Source organism: Haliotis cracherodii, unplaced genomic scaffold (genome assembly GCF_022045235.1).
Source record: "Haliotis cracherodii isolate W230 unplaced genomic scaffold, xgHalCrac1.p SCAF_6, whole genome shotgun sequence".
Classification (NCBI taxonomy): domain Eukaryota; kingdom Metazoa; phylum Mollusca; class Gastropoda; order Lepetellida; family Haliotidae; genus Haliotis; species Haliotis cracherodii.
This window is the reverse complement of record NW_027266319.1, coordinates 17,688,355-17,714,059: the sequence shown is the minus strand read 5'-3', so window position 1 is coordinate 17,714,059 and position 25,705 is coordinate 17,688,355. Positions and strand designations below refer to the sequence as shown.

The 25,705-nt window shown below is 40.4% G+C and overlaps 1 protein-coding gene across 1 annotated transcript in view; it reads left to right on the top strand.

Annotated features, from left to right (window-relative positions):
• LOC139446119 (receptor-type tyrosine-protein phosphatase epsilon-like) overlaps positions 1–25,705 on the top strand; it is a 50,210-nt gene extending 24,505 nt beyond the window's left edge. Inside the window, exons 6-32 of the mRNA XM_071227401.1 lie at positions 409–543; positions 969–1,103; positions 3,181–3,315; positions 3,741–3,790; positions 4,028–4,114; positions 6,241–6,373; positions 7,074–7,147; positions 8,857–8,945; positions 10,919–11,046; positions 11,441–11,531; positions 12,019–12,110; positions 13,817–13,950; positions 14,186–14,273; positions 14,463–14,539; positions 14,952–14,988; positions 15,204–15,301; positions 15,577–15,705; positions 16,063–16,208; positions 17,766–17,901; positions 18,805–18,951; positions 19,903–20,002; positions 20,526–20,599; positions 21,198–21,338; positions 22,137–22,280; positions 23,301–23,449; positions 25,028–25,163; positions 25,607–25,705. Coding sequence (XP_071083502.1) covers positions 409–543; positions 969–1,103; positions 3,181–3,315; positions 3,741–3,790; positions 4,028–4,114; positions 6,241–6,373; positions 7,074–7,147; positions 8,857–8,945; positions 10,919–11,046; positions 11,441–11,531; positions 12,019–12,110; positions 13,817–13,950; positions 14,186–14,273; positions 14,463–14,539; positions 14,952–14,988; positions 15,204–15,301; positions 15,577–15,705; positions 16,063–16,208; positions 17,766–17,901; positions 18,805–18,951; positions 19,903–20,002; positions 20,526–20,599; positions 21,198–21,338; positions 22,137–22,280; positions 23,301–23,449; positions 25,028–25,163; positions 25,607–25,678 — 2,957 coding nt within the window. The 3' untranslated portion in view covers positions 25,679–25,705. The remainder of the gene's footprint in view (positions 1–408; positions 544–968; positions 1,104–3,180; positions 3,316–3,740; positions 3,791–4,027; positions 4,115–6,240; positions 6,374–7,073; positions 7,148–8,856; positions 8,946–10,918; positions 11,047–11,440; positions 11,532–12,018; positions 12,111–13,816; positions 13,951–14,185; positions 14,274–14,462; positions 14,540–14,951; positions 14,989–15,203; positions 15,302–15,576; positions 15,706–16,062; positions 16,209–17,765; positions 17,902–18,804; positions 18,952–19,902; positions 20,003–20,525; positions 20,600–21,197; positions 21,339–22,136; positions 22,281–23,300; positions 23,450–25,027; positions 25,164–25,606) is intronic.

Here is a 25,705-nt window from a genome sequence, read left to right as displayed (position 1 = left end):
TATTCGCAGACATATTCAATCAATGAAAAGACGTTGCATGGCCTGTATTGCTGCAAATGGCGGACACACCAGATATTGACTTTTCATTTTAATCCTATGTGTCTTCCTCACACTGATGACGTAAATGTAATTACTGTGTGGTATTCCTGTTTCCTTTGTCGTCTTTCTTAATAATCCGTCTATGTCTGTTCTAATTAACATCGATCATTGCTCAAGTTGGTTTTGTAGTATTTTAAGATGTATTGCTGGTGCGTTTTCAATGCTGTTCAGTATATTTAGGTTCCTTTTGGCCTTAATTTAAAGCGACCTATTTACACTTGTTTTATTAAAAACACCGTAATTTAGATCATGGCCCCCAAAGTAATTAAATTGACATGATCTCGCATTCATGGATTATACTCTCTTCAGCGTGCCAAAACAACACGTTTGGCCTGAACTGCACCCAACGGTGTCACTGTATGAACAACACTAAATGTGACAAGACAACAGGCTACTGCCAGAACGGATGTGCAGCTGGGTGGATCGGGAATGTCTGCCAGACAGGTACTAGTTTATAAGCCTTGGCCAAAGCCTGAAATTCAAAACATCATTTCATGTGATTTTCTGAAATAACCAAATAGACAATGTTTATCTGGTAACAAAGAGCATGTTACATATCTATATTAACTGTCGAGTGTGATTAGTGCTAAATTACACTCAAAAGAAGAAAACAAGGAAAAGAAAACAATGTTTTCAGTCAAACTCAGCATCAATTCTTCATTTAAATAAATAAAACATATCTGTCTTTTAATATTCTTTTTCAAACTATACACATGAAAATAGTAACACAACAGCATTGCTTATGGATATTTGAAAACAATTCCAGAAAGCAAGGACCACACGTTTGGCGTCGCCTATCTAGTATCTCATTTTCAACATTAATATTTGGATATTTATGTTTCATAGTGATTACTATTTTCTGTTTACAGAGTGCAATACCTACACGTTTGGTGTCAACTGTTCCCAGAATTGTCACTGTGATCAAAACACTGCATGTGCCAAGGCAACTGGCTACTGTAAGAGCGGGTGTGCGGCTGGATGGATCGGAAATAGCTGTCAGACAGGTAATACATGTAATTGGGAAGGCGATATTTGGACATATATGTACGTTCTACTCAGAATTAGGGATGGTCTATCAAGTAAATTGTAACGGAAGACAATGTGACGATCTCATTTATTAGCAAAGGACACTTAAGCCGTGTTGAGTGAGTTGATGGAATAATTGGCCTCGTTAGGGGTGCCGACTTGTCTGTGTATTTAGGGTATATCATTTTGTCTAACTGGTTCCTTGACAAAAGACAAGGTGTGACAACCGTCCTTTTGGCCCACATGACATGCACGCTTTAAGAAACGGGAAAGGTTTTTTAAAAATTGTTTTAACCGTTTTGAGATATCTTCCTTTCAAGGAAGATTCAGTTTAAAACGCAAACATGTATTGTGCTTGATTATTACACTTAAGGTACACATTATGATGTTTCAAGAGGCTGATTTTGGAGTCTTTCAGAAAGAATTTTTAATCTTTTACTCAGGCTAATTTTCATATGAGATTTTGATAGTTTGAAACGTTTTGGATATATACTGAACAGCACTAAAAACGCACTACCATGAAAATGGATGTATTGTTATCTGGGCTTATGTCATATGAAAATATATAATTGAATGAGTATTATACAACGTTCTGGACGAAGCATGAAGAAGAACAGCTCTTCAAAACACATTCCTAAATTTTGAGTGAGCAACAACGCCAAGACGCAACAAATTGCGTGCGCATCATGGAAAATGTGTTTTGTTTCACGGGAAGCATGCAGAATAGGTCTATAAAAGACAGACTTTTAAAATCCACATCACTTGTTGCTTCAGACGTAGAGGGTACTGACACAAGAAATGCCAAAATTAACAGCAGAGGAACGTTAACGTGCCTTGGGCATGCTTCAACTTGGTACGTCAAGTAGAGTCATTGCACAACGGTTTCAATGCCATCATTCAACAGTCCTCCGGCTACTGAGCAGATACCAGCAAACAGGAACCATCAGAGATCGACTATGTCCAGGTCAACATCGTGTCAACATCGCTATCAGGACTGCAGCAACCGTACAAGGCCGACGGTGTTTGATCACCGCTGACACCGTACATCGACGTCTCTGTTTACCTGGGCTACTTGCTCGACGTCCATATGTTGGACCCATGATCACTGATCGAGATCGAAATGAACGTATGCGTTGGGCCGAAAGGCATCGTCATTGGAGATTGCGGCAGTGGCATGCTGACGGTCGACTGCGAGTGTGGCGTCGACGTGGAGAACGCTACCACAATGACTGCATTGTACAGACAGATCGATGGGAGGGGGGAGGGAGTGTCATGGTGTGGGGCGGCATCAGTCATAACCATCGAACAGAGCTCCATGTTTGTCGTGGAAGAGTTATTGCCCTTTACTACAGGAATAACATATTGGCAAATCACGTCATCCCATTCTTTCATCCTCATAATTCTTTCAGGATATGCACACCTTCGAGCATGATAATGCAAGAGCGCACACGGCACGTGTTTCAACACAGTACCTAGCGAACAATAATGTGCCTCTGCTTCCATGGCCAGCCCTGTCACCCATCTAACGCCAATTGAACATCTATGGGAATACCTGGGTCAACGCCTCTCACGTCGTCCGCAAGTACGGAACCTTAGAGAACTTGAATTTACACTACGTCAAGAGTGGAATGCTATCCCACAGAACACTATTCGCAGACATATTCAATCAATGAAAAGACGTTGCATGGCCTGTATTGCTGCAAATGGCGGACACACCAGATATTGACTTTTCATTTTAATCCTATGTGTCTTCCTCACACTGATGACGTAAATGTAATTACTGTGTGGTATTCCTGTTTCCTTTGTCGTCTTTCTTAATAATCCGTCTATGTCTGTTCTAATTAACATCGATCATTGCTCAAGTTGGTTTTGTAGTATTTTAAGATGTATTGCTGGTGCGTTTTCAATGCTGTTCAGTATATTTAGGTTCCTTTTGGCCTTAATTTAAAGCGACCTATTTACACTTGTTTTATTAAAAACACCGTAATTTAGATCATGGCCCCCAAAGTAATTAAATTGACATGATCTCGCATTCATGGATTATACTCTCTTCAGCGTGCCAAAACAACACGTTTGGCCTGAACTGCACCCAACGGTGTCACTGTATGAACAACACTAAATGTGACAAGACAACAGGCTACTGCCAGAACGGATGTGCAGCTGGGTGGATCGGGAATGTCTGCCAGACAGGTACTAGTTTATAAGCCTTGGCCAAAGCCTGAAATTCAAAACATCATTTCATGTGATTTTCTGAAATAACCAAATAGACAATGTTTATCTGGTAACAAAGAGCATGTTACATATCTATATTAACTGTCGAGTGTGATTAGTGCTAAATTACACTCAAAAGAAGAAAACAAGGAAAAGAAAACAATGTTTTCAGTCAAACTCAGCATCAATTCTTCATTTAAATAAATAAAACATATCTGTCTTTTAATATTCTTTTTCAAACTATACACATGAAAATAGTAACACAACAGCATTGCTTATGGATATTTGAAAACAATTCCAGAAAGCAAGGACCACACGTTTGGCGTCGCCTATCTAGTATCTCATTTTCAACATTAATATTTGGATATTTATGTTTCATAGTGATTACTATTTTCTGTTTACAGAGTGCAATACCTACACGTTTGGTGTCAACTGTTCCCAGAATTGTCACTGTGATCAAAACACTGCATGTGCCAAGGCAACTGGCTACTGTAAGAGCGGGTGTGCGGCTGGATGGATCGGAAATAGCTGTCAGACAGGTAATACATGTAATTGGGAAGGCGATATTTGGACATATATGTACGTTCTACTCAAAATTAGGGATGGTCTATCAAGTAAATTGTAACGGAAGACAATGTGACGATCTCATTTATTAGCAAAGGACACTTAAGCCGTGTTGAGTGAGTTGATGGATAAAAACACTACTTGTGATAAGACAACTGGCTTCTGCGTGAACGGATGTGCAGCGGGGTGGACGGGTTGCGGCTGCCAGACAGCTGCAGGTTTGTTTGTTGTTTCACGCTGCACACAACACTATTCCAGCTATATGACAGCAGTCTGTAACTAAATCTAGTGTCGACCAGAGAATCCAGTTACTGGTGACATAAGCATTGATCTACGCAATTGGGATGTGATGACATGCATCAAGAAAGTCAGCAATCCGATCTCGTAAGTAGCCTCGAACGACAAGCGTGGGTTGCTGAAGATACGAGGAGCGATTGATCAGTTGTGAGCCTACCTCTGAAGGAGAGTGGTACGGATGAATTCCTTTGTGGTGGTGATAGACTGATCAAGTACGGTGACATTCACAGGAGGATTGTTGTATTGGACACATTATTTAGTTTAGTATAAGCTATTGACTGCAAGGGGGATTATGAGATGACTTAAAATGGAGAAACTCGAAAAGCGAGCTGTTATCAAATATCATGACAAGAAAGGCTTAACACCCAATGCCATATATGAGGATATGTTATCCACACTAGGGAAAGATGCCCCGTCATATGCAACAGTGAAAAGATGGGTGGCGGAGTTTAAACGCGGGCGATCGAGCACTGATGATGAACCCCATCCTGGTCCACCTGTTGTGTCTTCAACACCTGAAATGGTACAGCAAATCCTGGACATAGTTATGGACGACCAACGAGAGACACAGCGACAGATAGCCAACTTAGTGGGCATCTCTCAGGAGCGAGTGCATTTCATTCTGACAGATATTCTAGGAATGCACAAGGTTTCTGCTCGATGGATCCCCAAACTGTTGACAGCTGATCAGAAACGTCAAAGAGAGAATCTCTCAAGGGAGAACCTGAAGCTTTTTGAAGGTGATCCAGATAACTTCCTCAAACGATTTGTTACAATGTACGAAACATGGGTCCACTACTTGAACCTGAATCAAAACAACAGTCTAAACAGTGGAAACATGTCACATCTCCTACTCCAAAGAAAGCAAAGTCTGTGCCTTCAGCTGGGAAAGTCATTGCATCCGTGTTTAGGGATTCTGAAGGTGTGATCATGGTGGACTGGCTTCCTTAAGGCCGTACTGTTACAGGGGCTTACTATGTGGAATAGTACAGAGAGTTAAGAGAGAAAATAAAAGTTATGCGATGTGGAAAGTTGACAAAAGGTGTGCTTTATCATCACGACAATGCTCCAGCACACACATCACTGATAGCAATGGCCAAAATCCATGAGTGTGGCTTTAAACTTCTCCAACATCCACCTTTTTCACCTGATTTGGCTCCGTCGGACTATCATCTGTTCCCACAGTTGAAAAGGCATTTAGCTTGAACTCATTTCCAGTCAGATGATGACGTCATTACAGCGGTCAACAACTTAGTGAGTGACCAAGAGTTGACTTCTACAAAAGTGGCATAATGGCATTGCAACATCGCTGGCAGAAGTGTGTTGACCTTAAAGGCTACTATGTCGAAAAATAAAAAGATTTGGTATCAAACTGACTTTGTTTCCTTTGTTAGGCTTATAACTTATCAATCGCCCCTCGTATATTCAAACCCGGATCTTCATGGGTCGGTTACAGCCTAATGTTCATCGTCAAATATTCTTTTCTGTAATTGTTTCGTTTGAAAACGTGTATTGGTACATTGGAAAGGGAACAATGTTAAAGGTTAGTGGATATCTTTTCAGGAAAAACTTAACTTGCATATGCATATTCATGCGTGTAGAAACCCACGAGGATGAGTGTATCATGCTGACCAACCTAGAAACATAGTCAGGTCGACCCTGGTGTTCGAATCCAGCTGCACATAGAGAGATGGATCTTACACACAAAATTATGATAATCTAACATGATAATTTTCATGTCAAACGTCCCTATTGCATGTAATTCTTTTTAAACGAAAAGCATCACATCTGTGGATATTTTGTATATGAAAATACATCGGGCTGTATTTGCACGATTGACATTTTTTTCAGTAATTATGCTTAATTATGAATATAGTAATGTTAAAATTACTTGTTATTAAGGTGCAGTGACATCACATATGGTACCGGAAGTGTGACCTTTGTTACAATATATAAACATATAGGTCGGTAACATAACATGACATGTAACAAAAATGGTCGGATATTGATCATCATTGTGGCTACTATTTTCTTTTCACAGAGTGCAACAATTACACGTTTGGTGTCAACTGTTCCCAGAAGTGTCACTGTGACACAAACACTCTCTGTGATAAGGCAACAGGCTACTGTCAGAGCGGGTGTGCAGCAGGGTGGACGGGTTGCGACTGCCATACAGGTTAGAGCCGAATGTTCATTGTCATGCCTTTAATGTAATTGTTTTGTTTGTAAACAAATGTATATCTCATACAGGAGAAAGAAAAAGGCAAAATGTTAGTAATTATGTTTTTGAAAAACTCAACTTCGTAACATTATGCATACATATACGTAATAATAAGAAGTTGCGAAAAACATATTCAGTGCAGCACAATGAATGAGCGAGGTTGTTCATTTCGTCATACTTCTCCTTATTCAAAATTGGTATTCAAACCCAGCAGCACAATGAGTTGGATCTTACATACATATTCATACATGATAATCTAGTGTGATAATATTGATGTCAACACGTCACCATTACATAAATCTAACAACGGAGAAGCTTTACGTCTATGGATAGTTTTTATCTAAAAAAGCACCAGTAAGGCATTATAATGATTGACCCTTCTTTGATTATGATACGATAGACTGTGTGCTCTTTAATGCCATTAATTTAACAAGTATGACATTCAGGTAAAACTTATTTGTGGTGTACAATGCTCACATGCATCCATACGTACATATGAATTTACTAATAAATATTAAAATGCCTTAATATTCGTTGTGCATTGACCACACGTATGGTCTCTCGTAAAGTTGACTTTTCTTTTGGACATGGAAAGGGTTTTGTCACTTTATTTAACCTCCTCCAACACTAATAGTAACATAATCATATTTCACAGAATGCAGTAACTACAAGTATGGTGTCAACTGTTCCCAGACGTGTCACTGTAAGGAGACCCGTGAAGATTCCGGGGTAGAATAGGTCTTCAGAAACTCACACTTGCCCTAGAAGGCGACTATGATTGTCATAAAAGGCGACTAACGGAATCGGGTGGTCAGGCTCGCTGACTTTGTTAATACATGTCATGCTCTTGATGTCAATCACTTGATTGTCTGGTCCAGACTCGATTAGTTTACAGACCGCCGTCATATAGCCGGAATATTGCCTAGTGCGGCAAAAGAAAGTATAGGTTGGCAATTTGTAATTTTCCTAAAAACAGCGATAACTAGTGGAAAGTGGGTATTTGGAATATGACTGCCCAGGAACAGGTACAAAAAACGCGCCACCTTTGACGGCGCTCGTGCGGTGACCTAAAATGTAGAAACAGCTTTCCCGCCTATGGAATAAACTGCACGTGCATGTTAGCTGTATAAATGCGTTCGTCTGCAGGGTATAACCACACGTGATGAAAGCACACAAAAGAAATGCCACGATTGTCACAGAAGCAGAGAGAGCCATCGGTATGGTCGAAAATGGGGCAGAAGATGTCCAAATTGCCAGAAGGTTTGCTTGTACACCATTGACAGTGGCCAGACTGATTCAACGGTACAGGCAGACAGGGAGGACACAGGACAGACCTAGAACCGGACGACCCCGAGTGACAACACCACTGGAAGACGGTCAGATTCGGCTCATTCACCTGCGAAACAGATTCGTAACGGCGACGGCGACGGCAGCAACAACGTTGGGACATCCCATTAGCCAACGTACAGTACTACGACGCCCTTTCCTGAGGAATCGTACTGACTGCTCAACATCGACGCCTGAGACTGCAATGGGCGAAGCAGGTTCGACGCTGGTAAGTGAGAAAGTGGCGTCGAGTGCTGTTTACTGATGAAAGTCGGTTTAACTTGTTCCGAAATGACTGCAGAGAACGAGTTTATCGACGCAGAGGGGACCGTTTGGCTCCGGCGTGTATTCGACAGGTCCATCCATTCGGCGGGTGAGGTGTCATGGTGTAGGGCGGTATTTGTGGAGATCAGAAGACTGATTTGGTGTTTATACGGGGAAGCCTGAACGCTGTGCAGTACAGAGACCAAGTGTTGCAGCCAGTTGTGCTTCCGTTCTTACAAAACCAACAGCAGGGGACATTCTTTCAACACGACAATGCCAAGCCCCATACTGAAAGACTGACTCGGAACTTTCTAAACCAGCAGAACGTTGACGTTTTGCCCTGGCCTTCCCACCCACCCGATATAAATCCTATTTAACATCCGTGGGACCATCTTGACAGACAGATTAGAGCACGCCATCAGCCTCCCGTCAACAAGAAATGCTGCAGGCCATTGAGAGACGAGTGACAACGGATTCCAGTCCACGTCATCAGAAGAGTAATTTCATCGATGAGACGGCGTATCACAGCATGCATTGAGGCAGCTGGAGGTCATACACGCTATTGAAGGCAACTGTGTCGACAATGAACTTGTAGTGTGTCTGACAATTTTTTGGTGACATTTCAGACCACTTTTGAAAATGAAATTTCTTTCCCCGCCATTGTTTACCTTGAGCTTACATTACCTGTGATTGCACAATTTCATTCAAACTGTGGTTGATCAATCATTTGTTACCCCTCCCTAGATAATATTATAATTCACAACAAAACCTCTTCTTGTTATTTATATTTTGATCATGAACTCGATCTATACTTTCTTTTCCCGCCCAGTTTACATATACACTGTTAGGATAACACTATATGTAACAAGACAACAGGCTACGGTCAGGGTGGATGTGCAGCAGGGTGGGTTGGTGATGGATGCCAGACAGATATTTTGTGCTATGGATTTGAAATTACTTTCGTCAAGAAAGAAAAAACAAACGACATGTACTCACACATTTGAATACATTGATTATGATGCCATATACATGAGTATGACATGCAGGTAAAAGGTGATGAAGCCGCAGTTTTAATATTCAGACTTATGCATGATGGACAATGCGCACATGCGTGAAGATCCGGCGTAGAATAGGTCCTCAGCAACCCTTGTTTGCCGTAAAAGGCGACTATGCTTGTCGTAAGAGGCGCCTAACGGGATCGGGTGGTCAGACTCGCTGACTTGGTTTGAAGCATGTCATTGTATCATGACCTCAATGACTGGAATGTCTGAGCCAGGCACGATGATTTACAGACTGCCGTCATATAGCTAGATTATTTCTGAGTCCTGCGTTAAACAACAAACAAACAAACTTGCATGAATACATACGTAAATATGAATAAAGTATAAAATGTTTATTTACCTAAATATTCAGGATGCACTGAGTGAGTAGGTGTAACGCCACTTTTAAAAGTATTCTAGTTATATCACAGGGTGTCAGCTTGATGTGAGAGACACAACTCTGCACAGCGAATTGAGGCGCCTTAGACGACTGGGCCAACTGTACCCCCTACGGTGCAATGACAACACGTATGGTCTCTCCCATAAGTGTAACTTTTCTCACTTTTCCTCAATTCAAACATTAATAGCAGGATATTGATATTTCATAGTGGCTATTTTTATCTGTTGACAGAGTGCAGCACCAACACGTTTGGCCTCAACTGTTCCCAGAAGTGTCATTGTGAGAACAACACTACATGTGACAAGACAACAGGCTACTGCCAGAGCGGATGTGCAGCAGGTTGGATGGATGGCGACTGTCAAACAGGTTAATGCCTAATGTTCATTGTTACTTCACACATAATTGGCAACTTCTATGCTCATGCAAACGAGCATAAATAAAAGATGTACTTGTTTTTGTTTGAAATAAAGTATATTTCTTACATTGAAATTGTAACCCGCAGTTGGGTAAATCGAACTGACATCATACGCGTTAGAAAAGCTAATATTGAATAGGACACAATGATGTGATGATAGTGTCTTCAAAACACCTTAATGTCATTGGAAACGTTTAGTTGGACAAACTTCGAATCTGGGAATATTTCTATCTGAATATTTATCTGGTTTCAGTCAACTGAAGACATCATGATTCAAATGTTATAGTAAACATTGTTTCAATACCTTATCTCTGGATCACCAAGTTCCAGATTCGATACTTACATCCACTGTATTACACTCGGGGGAAAAATGTTATGATCTGATTTATATTTGAAGGTAATGTTCATTTGTACATTTGTACAATTGCTTATCAACTCGTCAGGATCTGTCACCTACCAAGCTTAAATAACAATATGGGTTCTAATGACGTTGAATCATCAGCTGATTGCAATGTGAACAAATGTTCCTCGTTTCAAGTTTGAGTTAAGTCTTTTGACAAAGTTTGAAATTTGAAATGTTAGTTTCATTTGCATCTAAAGGTTTTTAGGGTATCTATTTTTCATTAAATAATGGGTAGGGATTTCGCCCGGATAGCGAAAGGTCTGGGGTTCAAGACGTTAAAAGATTGTACTTGTTGTTACCCTACCTTGCGCCCGGCATTAAGGGGCCGAAACAACGACTGGTCGGCTCGGAATCAGTGGACTGTCTAAGTGGAGTATTCATGTTGAAACGCAGCATGGCATCTCAGTGAGCTAGCACGATCAAATCGGCTTTAGTCTGAACTTGTACAAGCAGCCACACACACGTGCATGCACGTCTCTACATTTGTGCAATAATCTTGAACACAACCATAAACTGCATTTCAGCTCACCATGTATGAATATTACAAGTTATTCTCCAAAAGAACTGGTCACGTTTTTACGTAAATCATTGCTTGTCCCGAAAGTAAACTGGTTTCCTCGTCCTATTTTCTCTTTCGAATTTCAGAGTGCAGTAACTCCACATATGGTATCAACTGTATCAACCAATGCCACTGTAAGAGCAGTGGTGTTTGTGAGAAGACAACCGGACACTGTGAGAGTGGATGTGCAGATGGGTGGACAGGAGAAGGTTGTCAAAAACGTAAGTAGACCATACAGAACCACCTACACCAAGCAGCAGTTTTCTGTAACATTTTGAGTCCCAGGTCACATTGGTAGAGTGCAAAGTTACCTATCATCGGGTTCTTCATCATCTTCCGAGGATTTCAAACCTTCACGTTGCCTGGTTACAGTAATGACGTTAGTAGTCACTGATAACACTTGTAATCCATATACTACATTAGAATCAAGAGTATCTGATGCATATTTCCAGCGCAGTAACCTTTGTCTTGAAGCAGGCTCATATGTATCTTCGCCCAGTACCATTACTATGAATGAAAGTAGGAAACAAATGTTTGTTTTCCAAATTCGTTTTTGTATTAACAAATGTTTATATCTGCAATGGCACAATGAAACTGATTCGTCTTGTGTTTTAGCGAAGACTGGTCTTAACCCGGCAGTTATAGGCGGGGGTGTCGGAGGAGCTGTTGCTATTTTGGTACTGATTGCTGGGATAATTATTTACAAGTGAGAAAATGCATGTCTTAATAATTTTCAATACTATCATGCTAAACACACCGTAACGCAAATGATGTCATTAATGTACCTGACTTAATTATATGTTCGTCCGTGTATTATTTACGAAAGAATTAAGCCACACACTCATATCTTCCACAAATCTGCATTCATTTATCTTTTGTACTATCTCTTGGCCACGTCATACCAAGAGACGTTCTCAAAAGACACTTGGTATTAGCCCTTGCCTTGCGCCGGTTTTAAGGTTTGTCCTTGTTGGTGCCAGTATGGTGTGTCGGTATCCATGTTCAACTGTTATATACTGGCATGTCAGTAGGCTAGCACGATGAAACTGCATGCATACAGACTAGTACACACACGTACACACACACACACACACACCCTCTGCGTCGATAAGTGCTTTGCTATTTAAGTGACATAACTTGAACCCAATGCCGACCCCTATTTCACCTTATCTGGTTATCCCTTTTATTTCAAGAAAAAGAAATCGATGCTCTGAGACCAATACATCTGAAACAAAGAATGAAGGCGGACTTCATATGTCTGAGATGAGAACACAATCACAACCAGGTAATGGAACACTCAAACCTATTTAATGCGAAACATGTTATTCAGATATATTAATAGTTTCTGAACAACATAAAGCCGTACCTTGCAATGGTACAGCTTGTTTTCTCAAACACTTGTAAAAAACATGTTTTTCAACTTTCTCTTCAGTAGCCAACACATTAAAACAGTGATCAGTCTTATTAATTTCCTTTAATAGATGGTGAAGAACACATTACACATGTGACATAGTTTCGGGGCATCTCTGCAACAGTTTCCTTACCATATTGCTGTTCCAGACAGACAGACAGACAGACAATTTATTCAATAAAAAGGCCACTGGCCCAAAGTACATACATATGCAGGAATACATAGCGCCTGCGCAAAATGACATGTTTACAAACTAGGAAAATTTACGTTATTTACATTCTCTTTTCTTTTCATTTTCTTACTTATTCACAGTGGATTATTTACTATTTACCCTGAGTTGATGAGCTTTGGTAAGAAAAACTGATATTTTATATAAGGTAATAAGGAAATAATAGAGATAAAGTAATGCTGAAGGTTAGAGGTAATATATTTATCTAAAAGTGCATTACGAAGGGAGCTGTAGGATTCACAAATTAATAATACATGATATTCATTTTCAATAAAGTACTTATTTTTAGATAGACAAAGAGGGCAGAGTCTTTCTTCATATGGTGTGGCATGGTATCGTCCAGTATTTACTGCTACTGGAAAGTTACTGCATCTGAAGCGTGATAAAATCCTTTTAGAGTGAGATGGAAGTGGTGAATTTAAGTAATATTCAACAATTCGTAGCGATTTTAAATGTTCATTGCCGTTCCATGCCATCATGATCAGTTAAGCCATGACTCTGTAACTCCTCTGCCCATAAGAGCTTCGCTATGTCAAGGAGTGAGTAGTCCGACGGCCATTACTCCTAACTATCCCCATATACATTCATGTTCCGGCATACACACATACAAGGATGAACACAAGGTTCGACACTCACATAAGTTTACTAAGCTTCAGTCCATCTCAGAAGGTACAACTTAGTAAGGACATGCTCCTCACGAAGCGGGGAATTAGAATAGCCGAGGTTCGACTTGGCCAATTAACTGTAAAACCTGTGCACTACTGTCCTAATGTTAAAGGGATCTCTTTAACGTGTTCGAGCTTGACCTGTCTTTATTACATGTCCTATTCGATTGTTTTGATTCGTTAAGAACTATATCAGACAATGAACTCTTGTTGAGTCGTGATCGGAAAACTACCGGAAACTACGAACCGATTAAAAAGCTCTGTTGATTAACTGGTGATAACAGTACTGAAGCAATTACCGAAAATATCCTGTAAATGTCATCCCTATATTGATTTCCTGCCTATTTGCGTCAACTAGGTGGCATGCAGCCATATTTTTTCTTCTTTCATGCATATGATTAAATTGTTGTTTGTTTGTTGCCGCACTCAGCAATGTTACATCTGTTTGATGGCAGTCCAATAATTGATGTCAGGAGCATCGGTCTGTGCACTTGGCATACAATGACATGCAATAAAGTCTGCATTTCTGACCACTCGATCGTTATTATTCCGTTAGTTGGCTCTTACAAGCGTGAATAGCTTTACAGCAATTCTAAACCGGATCTTCGGTCATGTTTAGATATACAGTGCTACATGAACATTGTATACGTGCCATACATTAATTACAGTACTGTACATCCTTGCAGCTACAGCTCCACACGTAGATGACCCTGGAGCAGTGTATGCCAACATCCGGTCTCGGGCCGTCTGTGTCTCAGAACTTCAACAGTACATTCATGAACGATATGGCACCGATAAGGGATTTGAAAACGAATACAATGTTAGTACGACCATATCCAAAGTATCGACTTAAGGTCTGCACATGTTCAGGTATATGGCGTTCACTTCAGCCCTGCCACAAAACCGGGAATATGTTTAACATCCGCATATGACTGTTTGTCGAATACTAACTTCCTTCTCAGGATGTTTTAACATTGACGTAGATAAGATTGTGCTATACTACACCTAAAAACAGTATAGTAAGATATTCACTACCTCATGTTACTATTTTGAAGATGTTCCCACCCGGAATGCAACACCCCTGTGATATTGGCAACAGTCCTGGAAACAAGGGAAAGAACACATTCATCGGAATATTCCCTTGTGGGTATTGAACCATACCTCTATAAAACAATGATGTGTAAATATTTACGTCTATAAAATGATTATGTACCCAATTCAACCCAAGCAATAACGAAGCATCTATGTAATGTCAATATTACAAAGTTTCCATTATAACCATGATCGAAACGTAGTGTTTCCTTCTGAATATATTAATCATATACATTTCAGATGACCACTCCAGAGTTTTACTGAAGAAACTTCCAGGGAAAGATCACTCAGACTACATTAATGCCAATTATGTGCATGTATGAATTCATTTGTGATATGATGTAGTTTATTATGCATAATTTGGTCACTGCAAAATATCTCAGAAGATTGGTGTCGGTGCCGTTTGGGAAATAGATTACGGTTCGCATTTCATAAAAACGAAATTATAATTACACGATGAAACAAACAAACAATTGTAACCATGTGCATGGTTACATGATGTCGAGTAAATCTGAGGACAGTAATCATTGACAGTTATAAATATTCAATCAATTCTCACGATTACAATAAGATTGAGCATTAGGTATGTACAGATTCTTTTCAGCAGATTGCATATGAAATTCATCTAGTGATTTGTTGTTATTGCGTTCAGTTAGGATTTTGATGATTGCAGTTTACTGAAATCTAATGATACAGGTACAAACCATTTACTTTTAATTTATATTGCAGGGATACAACACCGAGAACGCATACATAGCAACCCAGGGTACGTTTCTGGAAATAGAAGTAATGCAGTTACGCTTTGATACGTAGGTCGTTCCATGTAACCAATGCAACCCCCCCCCCCCCCCCCCCCCCTTTGGGATATGTTTTCCCCGGCTATATAAAGCATGCGTTAAAACTTTGTAATACGTGTACAAGTGAGGTTTTGCAGGAGACTAATATCTATTAATAATACTGAGTTTATCATTGTTTCTGAAGGTCCGAATCTTGTCACACTTCCTGACTTCTGGAGAATGATTTGGGAACACGACATCAAGCAGATCATCATGCTCACCAACGTGTCTGAAACAGCGAAGGTACCATGCTGCTACCAAACAAACCCGACACAATGAAACAAACTTGCTTACAGAAGTATTGGATCAACCTATATATTGAAATATATTCAACCAATATTAATACGAAATTCATGTATTGTATGATAATCACAAATTTAGAACAATATCTGCGCTATGCTATGATAATGTTATCCTTCGAAAAGTGCAAAAAAGTTGGAGAACAATCATAAAATGTTTGAATTATATATAATTCACTCCAGAGGTATTGTAAACGAGTCACATAATGTTTTGAACAGAAAAAGTGTGAAGAATACTGGCCTGAAGCTGGGAAACGTAAACCGTTTGAGAACATCCTTGTCGTGAACAACGGAGAGACAGCACGAGCCGACTGGGTCATCAGAAACATGCAACTTAAACATAAGAAGGTTATTCATCATACTTCATCTTTCTTTGTTGATATTTTTAATAGGGTAATCATGATCATTTCATGTTTCTCTTCTGTATTACTTGCAGCAAATTTAAGAACACCAAGAACGAACCCTCTTTAACTCGACGTACTTGTGATCAACTACAACATCCACTATCCAAAGTTTGATATTAAACTATCTTAATATATTCATTGACAATGATGTTGCTGGGACCAAGCAGTTTGCAACTTCTTAAACCAACGTTAATGAAGTGTCACCTCGGGATTTAGTTTCAAGTTCAGTTTTAACGCAAGATGGGTTTAACGCCAAATTTAATATTACTTCAGCTACAGCTGAAAAATGTTTGAACCTTAGACAGGAGAGATGAAGACAGTATCCCAGTACCACTTCGTCACGTGGCCTGTTCGTGGCGTACCGTCAGCACCGGCCTTTGTAACCTTCTGGAAGAAAGTCTGTCATGATAGACGTAGCCAGGAGTCGCCATTGGTCGTCCATTGCAGGTAAGCAAAACGTTTATTAAAGGCATGAAATCACTACTTGGTAAATTGTATATCAAAATGTGATGCCTTATGTTAGACACAAAATGGCCAATATGTCTTGATATATGACATTTCAAGTTTATCTAAATTTAGGTATCATGCAGAGTCAAGTTCACATTCAAATTTGTTTAATTACCTATTTGAAAACAAAGCTAAGATGACTTTCTGTTACCAAAGAAACTGAAAGATACACCAGGCTGAATATTCAGGCTGAGTTTGTGTCCATTATGGAACTCTAGTGGCTAACTAGATATTGAACACGATGTTGCATTTATTTCTTTGAGCTATGTTACAACATGCAACATATTGCTATTGTCCTGATGTTCATGGTGTGTTGTGCAATGCCAGCTTGTCAGCAAATAAAATACAGTAAGGAAACCTAACAATACCATAAATTAGACCATCGGCCACCTGTGGAGGCAATGAGATCCTAAATAGCGCTTTGAGGAATGCTCTGCTACTGTTGATTAACTGCCACTAAACTGTACTTAGAGTGCAGAGAAGGGGGACTGTGATGCAAAGCATTCATTCGACACTCAACAGGTAACATCTTTCTTTCTCTGACAAGAGATCCTGCGTAGCCCAGGGATTTGGATGCTGCTGTTGTGGTTGATTTTCGTAACGATGTTATGAGGCGGTAGTTACTTTCGGACGACCTGACCTTCGGGGCCGTGAAGATCCGGGGTAGAATAGGTTTTCAGCAACACATGCTTACCGTAAAAGGCGACTATGCTTGTCGCAAGAGGCGACTTACGGGATCGGGTGGTCAGGCTTACTGACTTGGTTGATGCATGTCATCCATCTCAATTGCGTGGATCGATGCTCATGTTGTCAATCACTGGATTTTCCGCCGTCTATTTGGCTGGAACATTGCTGAGTGCGGCGTTTGACAACAAACAAACCTGACCTTCGGCCGTCATTAACATTTCCGGTGGTGTTGTACCGTGTGCTTAGGTCTTACCTTGCCACATCTTGTTGTGTTGCCCCTGCCCGCTATCGGTCAAAGACGTTATTGCGTTGAACTGACGTCAATCTTGGAATTGTTCTGTCGTCTATGGTGGCTCTATGCGCTGTGTGTGAACCACCGTTGTTGTGGCCTTTCATACCCAACCAACATAGGCATCGGCATGTGTAGATACAGAACTTCATGAAGGCTGCCTTTTGGCGATTCACTATGAACACTGGTTTACTGTGACCTTGCTGTATATTGTTTCTATTTTTCATGTTTTGCCTTCCTACCCATGCTTATTGATGCATGTCCTCGTATCCCAATAGCGTGGATCGATGCTCATGACTCAATCAATGGCCCAGACTCGATTGTTTACGGACCGCTTTATATAGCTGGAAAATCGCAGAGGACGGCGTTAACCAACACACAAACTTATTGCCGCATCTGTTTCTTTTTAACGAGTACAGTAATAGAATGTTGCATGCAAACATCATGCTGTATTATTGGCCTTTGGACTTCAGAAATGTAGATAAAATGTTTGTCTATAATCGTAAATATATTTCCTGCAGCGCTGGTATTGGACGCACAGGGACATTCATCGGCCTGGATTTCCTGTTTGACCAAGCTAAGGCTGAGGGTCGGGTAGACTTCTACCATTGTATACAGAAGATGAGGGAAAACAGAGTCAATATGATCCAGACAGCAGTAAGGAATATATAAATCCAAAACATGTGACATCAGCCTCCACATGATGAATACATCATAACTTCTAGTTGTAAAGCTGCATCATATACCTGTTTGACTAAAAAATGTTTGCATCTAAACAGAAAAAACTACGTTAAAATGTGAGGGTTACACGGTCGTAGCGGCACGGACATCACAAACGTACGTTAAAGTGTAGCGTTTTCTCCCTAAAGTTTGTATAAGCAGTGACCTACAACACCATATTTCATACTTTTTTAAGCATAAGGTATTTTTATACGTGTCATTAAAGCATAACTAAGAGCTAGGAAGAATTACGGATTACTGACCCAACTGGAAAAACTCAAAGCATGTCATTTGATTTATTGAGAACCCTCGTGGTATATATCTCTCAAGTATAAATAAATCCATTCCTTGAATTAAGGAATATGGTTAATCTTTGTGGCAGGGATTCGGTGGCACATTTGCTGAACCAAGCGATATAAGACACATATGGGAAAGTTAGTACGCCCGACCCCCAATCGGCAATATAAATACTTTGAATTCCCAGGAACAGTAGAGATTCTTTTTTTAAATTGTCCTGAAGCTTTGAAGGAAGAGGTTAAACATGTTTATCGTCGCGACGTGTGGAAGCAAATGCCCAAGTGTTTTGTGTTATAGTGGTGTACAAAGTAAGCATTATTGAACTTTTTCTGAGGTTGAGTTTTCAGAATTCACAAGGTATCAATTCCACTTTCTGTGAATACACAGAAAGCCTTTCCTTGGTTCTGTTAAGGATTATGGTTTGTCATTGAGACAGGGATTTGGGGTACATTTGCTGGACCAATAAATATGTGCAAATATAGTATAGTTATTAAGCTCCATCGTTCTACCCTTTACGGCAATATGTTTACATTATATCCCCAGGAACAGTACCGATTCCTCCATGAAGCTGTGTTTGAAGCCACACAGAGCGACACTACATTCTACACAGTGGATACATTTGAAAGAGCCTTTCAGACCAGTCATTTTGCTGACGAAGAGGAAAATGAACTTATCTTCAAAGAAATGAATGTAAACCGAATCGTAAAAAATAGATCTTTTGACAAAATGGTCAAACCATACATCTCAGTCGGATAAGTTAAAAGTGTACTGTGACTGCACGTTATTAGGCCCCGGGTGCAGTGTTGGTGCAAATTGTCCGTATAGAAGCGTGCTACAACAAATGTTTAAGAACATTCGGTAAACGAGATCAATCAAGTTTTCAGTTTAATGTAAGCATATGGGCGTTATAATTTCCGTTTCTAAGCCCACGCGCTACTTAAGAAACGAGGGAGCTTAATATATAAAAAATGTGCAGTCCCGGTAGTATTCATTTGAATAGATCTAGTTTTAATAATCAGTGCCTGGAGGTGAGAGTTTTAAGTTTTTTGTTTGTTTGATTATTTCTTTTGTTTAACGCCGCACGTGGCAATCTTCCAGCCATATGAAGGCGGTCTGTAAATAATCGAGTCTGCAACCAGATAATTCAATGAGTGACATCAAGAGCATCGATCCACACAATTGGGATACGATAACATGCATCAACCAAGTCAGTGAGCCTGACCACCCAATCCCGTTATAATTAGTCACATCTTACGACAAGCATAGTCGCCTGGTACGGCAAGCATGGGTTGTCATATTGTAATCAGCCAATCATTATATGAGTGTGCCAGATGACAGAACGTGTCAGCTTCAAATGAACCCTTCCTTCCTTCCTGGCATATGACTTGTACACGTGATGAAAGACGATAAATTGATGTATTATTGATATTTGTTAAGCATACACATACCTGAGACTGTTGCAGATGTAAACATAGTCTTGGGTATGATATAATGAGCGCTAATTATTAATATGTATGGCTTTTGACATTTGGGAAAGTAAGAAAATCAGGTGACTAATGCGTATGTAATTTATAAATTTTGAATGTGCTCTCTTACGTGTATTATCCAATGTAAAGGACTTACAATAATATTTTCTTTAAGTCATTGAATGCGCTTCAACGGACACCTGGAGAAAAGGAGATTAAAGCAGCCTCGTTTTCGGCAAATAGAACAAAGAACAGATCACGAGCAGTAATTCCCAGTAGGTGGATGAACTGATTATGAACTGATTTTATGATATTAATAAAAGCGACAAAACACATGTCCATAATCATAAAACTCTCGGCTACATGTAAGTCGGTGAGGCAGTACAACGCTCACCTTATCGCGAAGACCTGGTATCATCACTGCTTGAAAATGATTCATAAACACATGCTGATGACATAGTCGGAATCGTACAATCGATTCTGCTTTAAGGGGATATTTCTATTAGATATGGAAAGGGTTTTGACGACATGTGTACAGACACTGACATTGTGCGCAGCAGGTTTTACTCACAAAGTACGTGTGTATGTGGTGCCCTTCTACGTATTATAATGTTCAATTGGTAATAAAAAAAGAACTGGTGTCTGGTCCAGAGACCAGAGAATAAAAGTAAAGTCTACGCACGAAATGGGAATGTGGACAACTTTTAAAGTATAATTTACCATCTTGAACAACGTGTTAGATCAGTGTATTAATACCTTTACTAGAGGTGTTAACAGTATGTGAATATGTTTCAACAGCTGACAGACACAGGGTAATGTTATCCTCCCCGGCTCCAGGCACCAATGACTACATCAATGCTGTTTCTCTACCGGTGAGAAGTTGAAATGTATAAGTTGAGTCCTATATTACACACAGTGAAATCTTGTTACAAAACATAGCTTTGGGGTAGTTCGGTACATCACCATCGAATTGGGCGATCAGAATCATGCAGTAAAGCATGAAACGTTCTTATTCAAATTTCATTTTTTGTAAATGTTTTATTTTTTCCGGCATCTGGTTGTCCAGCAGTGAAATGCATAGTTATTTACATATCATGACACCTGAAGAAGCCATCTTTGACAATGTATTGATTTATCAATAGTTGGAGACAAGCGGAGTATCTTTTATCCCTAATACATGGACCACATAGTCTAATGCGACGATTCCAGAGAGTTTTGACTTCAATGTAGACGGAATCGTCAGGATTTCAACTTTTGTCACCTTGGAATTCGTTAGGACATCAATTGTTCATGGTTCTTGATTATCAGCGATTGATTCATATAATGTCCAGCATTGCTTCGCCTTTTATGTCCAGTGGAATATGTTTCGGCAGATAATCGACACTGATTATTCTCTTGCTTTGACAATTTACTTTTTAATGTACGCATATATTGAAAGCTGCCTTTCTCTGACTCAGTGTTTGTTTACAGTTCTTTGCACACAAGGGCGATTTTTTGGTCACTCAGATGCCACTGAAGAAAACAGTGGTGGATTTTTGGAGGATGGTAGTAGAGCGAGGCTGCAACCTCATTGTCGCGCTTGATGCCCCAGACAGTGTGTCATCAGACGAGGTTAGCGAAGACATAAGAGGGAAAATTGTTCTGTGTTCCGAGCTTCGAAGCAATCAAAGAGACACTTAGTATTTATCCTACACTTAATGAATACTTCCATGTAGAAGAGACATCCAATGTTTGTAACTTCCATGGAAGTCCCTACATGATTACCCACTGTTGTTTCCTCTACGTCTTTGCTTAGTTGTTTGTTAGTAACGCTATTCAAGCTATATGATGGCGGTCTCTTAACTGATCGAGCCTTGACCAGAAAATCCAGTGATTGACAGCATGAGCATCGATCCTCGCAATTCGAAATCCAAGCAGTTGGGATTGATGACATGCATCAACCACGTCAGCGAGCCTGACCTTCCGTTAGTCGCCTTTTACGGCAAGCATGGGTTGTTGAAGACTTATTCTAGATCTACACGGGTCCTACGTCTTTGCAACATATGATATAACGATATGTGATATAACGTAGTACTGGAGAATCCAACAGTTTGTTAGTTGTTGAACGCCGCACTCAGCAATATCCCATCTATATGACAGCGGTCTGTAAATAATCGAGTCTGGACCAGACAATCTCTCAATCCAGTATGTAGCACTTAACATATAGGATTCTCCTACATAATTCTCATACATACAGCATCGATCTTAACAAAATACCTATTCTTCAAGTAAAAATATAATAGAATGCCCTCATTTGCAGTTGTGGCACGGGTAGCAAACTCCAAAATGACATTAAACGTGGAATTGCAATAGTTCATAATGGGCCTTTTGTGGTATAATTCGCCGTCTTATTTCGGTTTGTGTTTCTAGGATGTTGGTGTCTACTTGCCGAAGAGTAATGAGCCCATCACCTGCAGTCCATTCATTGTTCTTCACAATGGAGTGAATACCCCATGTGAAGGTGTCACGGAGACCTTCCTTATTGTCAAGAGGGAAAGCTTATACGCGAACGAGGTACTGTAGATTCCCAGCATTTCAAACAATACTATGATGTGAATGTGCCTTTACTGCTACTGCAGCTGTACCGAGTCTCCTGGGTCGATTGCGTGTGCACATCAAATATTCACGCCTTGGCTTTGCTTTGAATAACGATTCAGTTGTCTTTCTTGTCACATCCTTGTCTTTCGTGCAAGTTACTTAAACCGACAGTAATCAATATGAATAAGGCTTCGCATGGTATGAATAAGAAAAAGAGAGATCGTTCCAAATAGTTAGATTCGTCTTAATTTAAGATTGTAACAGAGCATTTTTATCTTTGGCCTGACATGGTCAGTATATTATGTAACCCAACAAAACGTGTATGACAAAACAATGTGTCAACAAACACAACATTCCAGGTTGGTCAGTGTGATGTTTGGTGATGAATATACCTCAACCTTAATGTTGTCTGGTGCAATATACAAGAGCACATATATAATTCAATTTGTGAAGGGAGTATGGTTGTTTGATTGTTGTTTAAAGCTGTAGTTAGCCATATCGCAGCTGTGTGACGATGGTCTGTAAATAATCGAGTCGTGATCAGATAATCCAAGGATTGACATCGAACGACGCAATTGGGAGACGATGGCACGCATCAATCAAGTCAGCGAGTCTGACCATCCTATCACGTTAGTCGCCTCTTGCGACTACCAAGGGTTGCTGAAGAACAATTCTATCCCGGATCTTCACGAGGTTCTTGACTTGATAGTACTGTACCCATGCTCCTTTGTTTCATCAAGTGACCATTTGTAGCTTTCGGCACCCGAAGATCCGAGTACAGAATAGGTCTTCAGCAACCCATGCTTGCCGTAAGAGGTGACTATGCTTGTCGTAAGAGGTGACCAACGGGCATAGTTGCCTTTTACGGCAAACATGGGTTGATGAAGACCTGCGTACGTTGTTGGGATAAATTTAAAATGGTCAAGATAACGACATGATGTTTTTCATACTAATGCATCTGGTCATATTAGAATCCTTTATCGGTATCTGTTCTAGGATATCACATCTGTTAGTTTGCTGACGTTCAATGACTGGCCGAAAGATCAGGAAGTTCCACCTCAAACGAAGACTGTCATCAGGTTCCTCAACAACCTTGACCAGAGGATGATGAACTTGGCAAGCAAGCCTGTTGTAGTCCACTGCTTGTAAGTGTTCTTTTGATTCCGGGGTAGAAAAGGTATTCAGCAACCCATACTTGCCGTAAAAGGTGACTATGCTTGTCGTAAAAGGCGACTAATGGGGTCGGGTGGTCAGGCTAGCTGACTTGGTTGATGCATGTCATCGATCCCAATTGCATGGATCGATATTCATGCTGTCAACCACTGGATTGTCTGGTCCAGACTCGATTATTTACAGACCGCCGTCATATAGCTGGAATATTTCTGAGTGCGGCGTTAAACAACACACAATCAGCCCAATCGCTGTTATAATCTTTGGCACAAAATTCAACCACATACACGAAGAAGGTTTGCGTCATAAATGAAACACATTACATTTCATATACAACTGGAATGCAAAATATACCTTCAGCTAAGAATCTTACGTCTTTCACCTGTAGATGGGTCGTTATATCTGATATGCGATGATTCGGTCGCCCTTATTAGCACAGTTTAACGGATTGCTTATAGACGTGCCACAAAATATAATGTTAGGGTTAGAGAGAATATTTTCAAGATTCTTGTAATGACCGCTTGCATACTGATGGCAGTGATGATAACGGGATGGTAACGAAGGTGTCACGCGCTGGAAAGAAGATTCTAATCCCTGCATGCACATGTACGATATAACGGGGATCCATTGTTGGACTAATCTGACAGTACTGTTGATTTTCATAACTGTTGGTGTTTTTCTTTTGACACTCAAAGTATGATATAATAGGATTCGAATAATCAGTTTTATTATTATCGTATTTCATTGTTGCTTCTTATATATATTTAATGTTCATAATGTATTGGTTTTAAGTACGCAACACTATTCCACGGTAATTCATGAGCATCATCGTAACTGTTCTCTCTGTCTTCTATCAGTTATGGGACCGCCTCCGTGGACTTGTGGTAGAGCGTCCGCCCGAAGAGCGGAAGGCCGGGGTTTGATCCCCGGCCGCGTCATACCAAAAGACGTTAATAGATGGTACTTGTGTTACCCTGTCTGCCGCTCGGCATTTAGGGGCTAAAACAAGGACTGGTCGGCTCGGAGTCAGTATAGTGTGTCTGAGTGGGGTATTCATGTTAAACTGCGGCATGGTATCTCAGTGAGCTAGCACTATAAATTGGCATCATTCCGGACTAGTACAAGCAGCCACACATACACACACACGTAAGTGCAATAATCTTGGACGCGACGTTAAACCCCATTTCACCTCACCTCACCTCTATCAGTTATGGGGGGCACGGGTGGCCCAGTCGTTCAAGGCGCCGCGATTCGCTTTGCAGAGTTGCGTCCCCTGGACCCGCCAGAAACCTATGATTGTGGGTTCGAATCCCGGTTCACCTCGATTATGTTTCTAGGTTTGTCCGCACCATACCCGTGCTCGTGGGTTTCACCGAAGTGCTAAATGTCTGAGACCTGCATCACTTCGGGCTTTCCTCCCACATTAAGCTGACACGCCGCCATATAACTGGAATAAAGTTAAAAGCGGCATTAAAACCAAACTCACTCACTCACTCTATCAGAACCATGCAATGTTTTCATATTATGCTCAAAATAAAAATGCTCACCTTAAGTGATGGTGCTACTCGGAGCGGTTTGATCTGTTGTCTGATGAACATCATGAGTCGCCTGAAGTTGGACAAAGAAATCGACATCCATCTGTCTGTGAGGGAATTGAAGCAGCGTAGACGTCAGTTCATACCTAGTTCCGTAAGTTCTTAAGCTATTGTACGACGTTCAACGAAGCAATTAATCACTGTTTATTTAGGTAATAGTAAAAGAACATACGTGTGTTTGGTTTTTCCATCACCTGCATTTCTATAAATAAGCACAATCGGACGGTGATGTTTGTATCAGCACATAACATAGCCTTGTTTTCAAGATCCTGCATTCGTACAAGTTTTGTAAGTTTCTTGTCAACTACATTTTTGCATCCCAACACTGGGACGAGTCAATTTATAAATGTCCACTCCAGAGAATAACCAGTCTTGATTATCCGCCGATTATTCCATTTGGCGTAAACGGCAACAAAGCGGTGAAAATCATATGAATGGATCGCTGACAATCATGCTCCAATAGCTGAAATTCAACAATTCAACGAGTTTGGCAGTATGCTCATAAAAGTTCCTTATGTGTGCTTTCTTTCTGTACAGGTCCAATTGAGGTTTTGCTTTGCAACAGTGAAGGATTACCTGAATGCTAACCGTGTTTCAAGGCACCCGTGAAACAGACAAGTAAAGCCCCGGCTATAT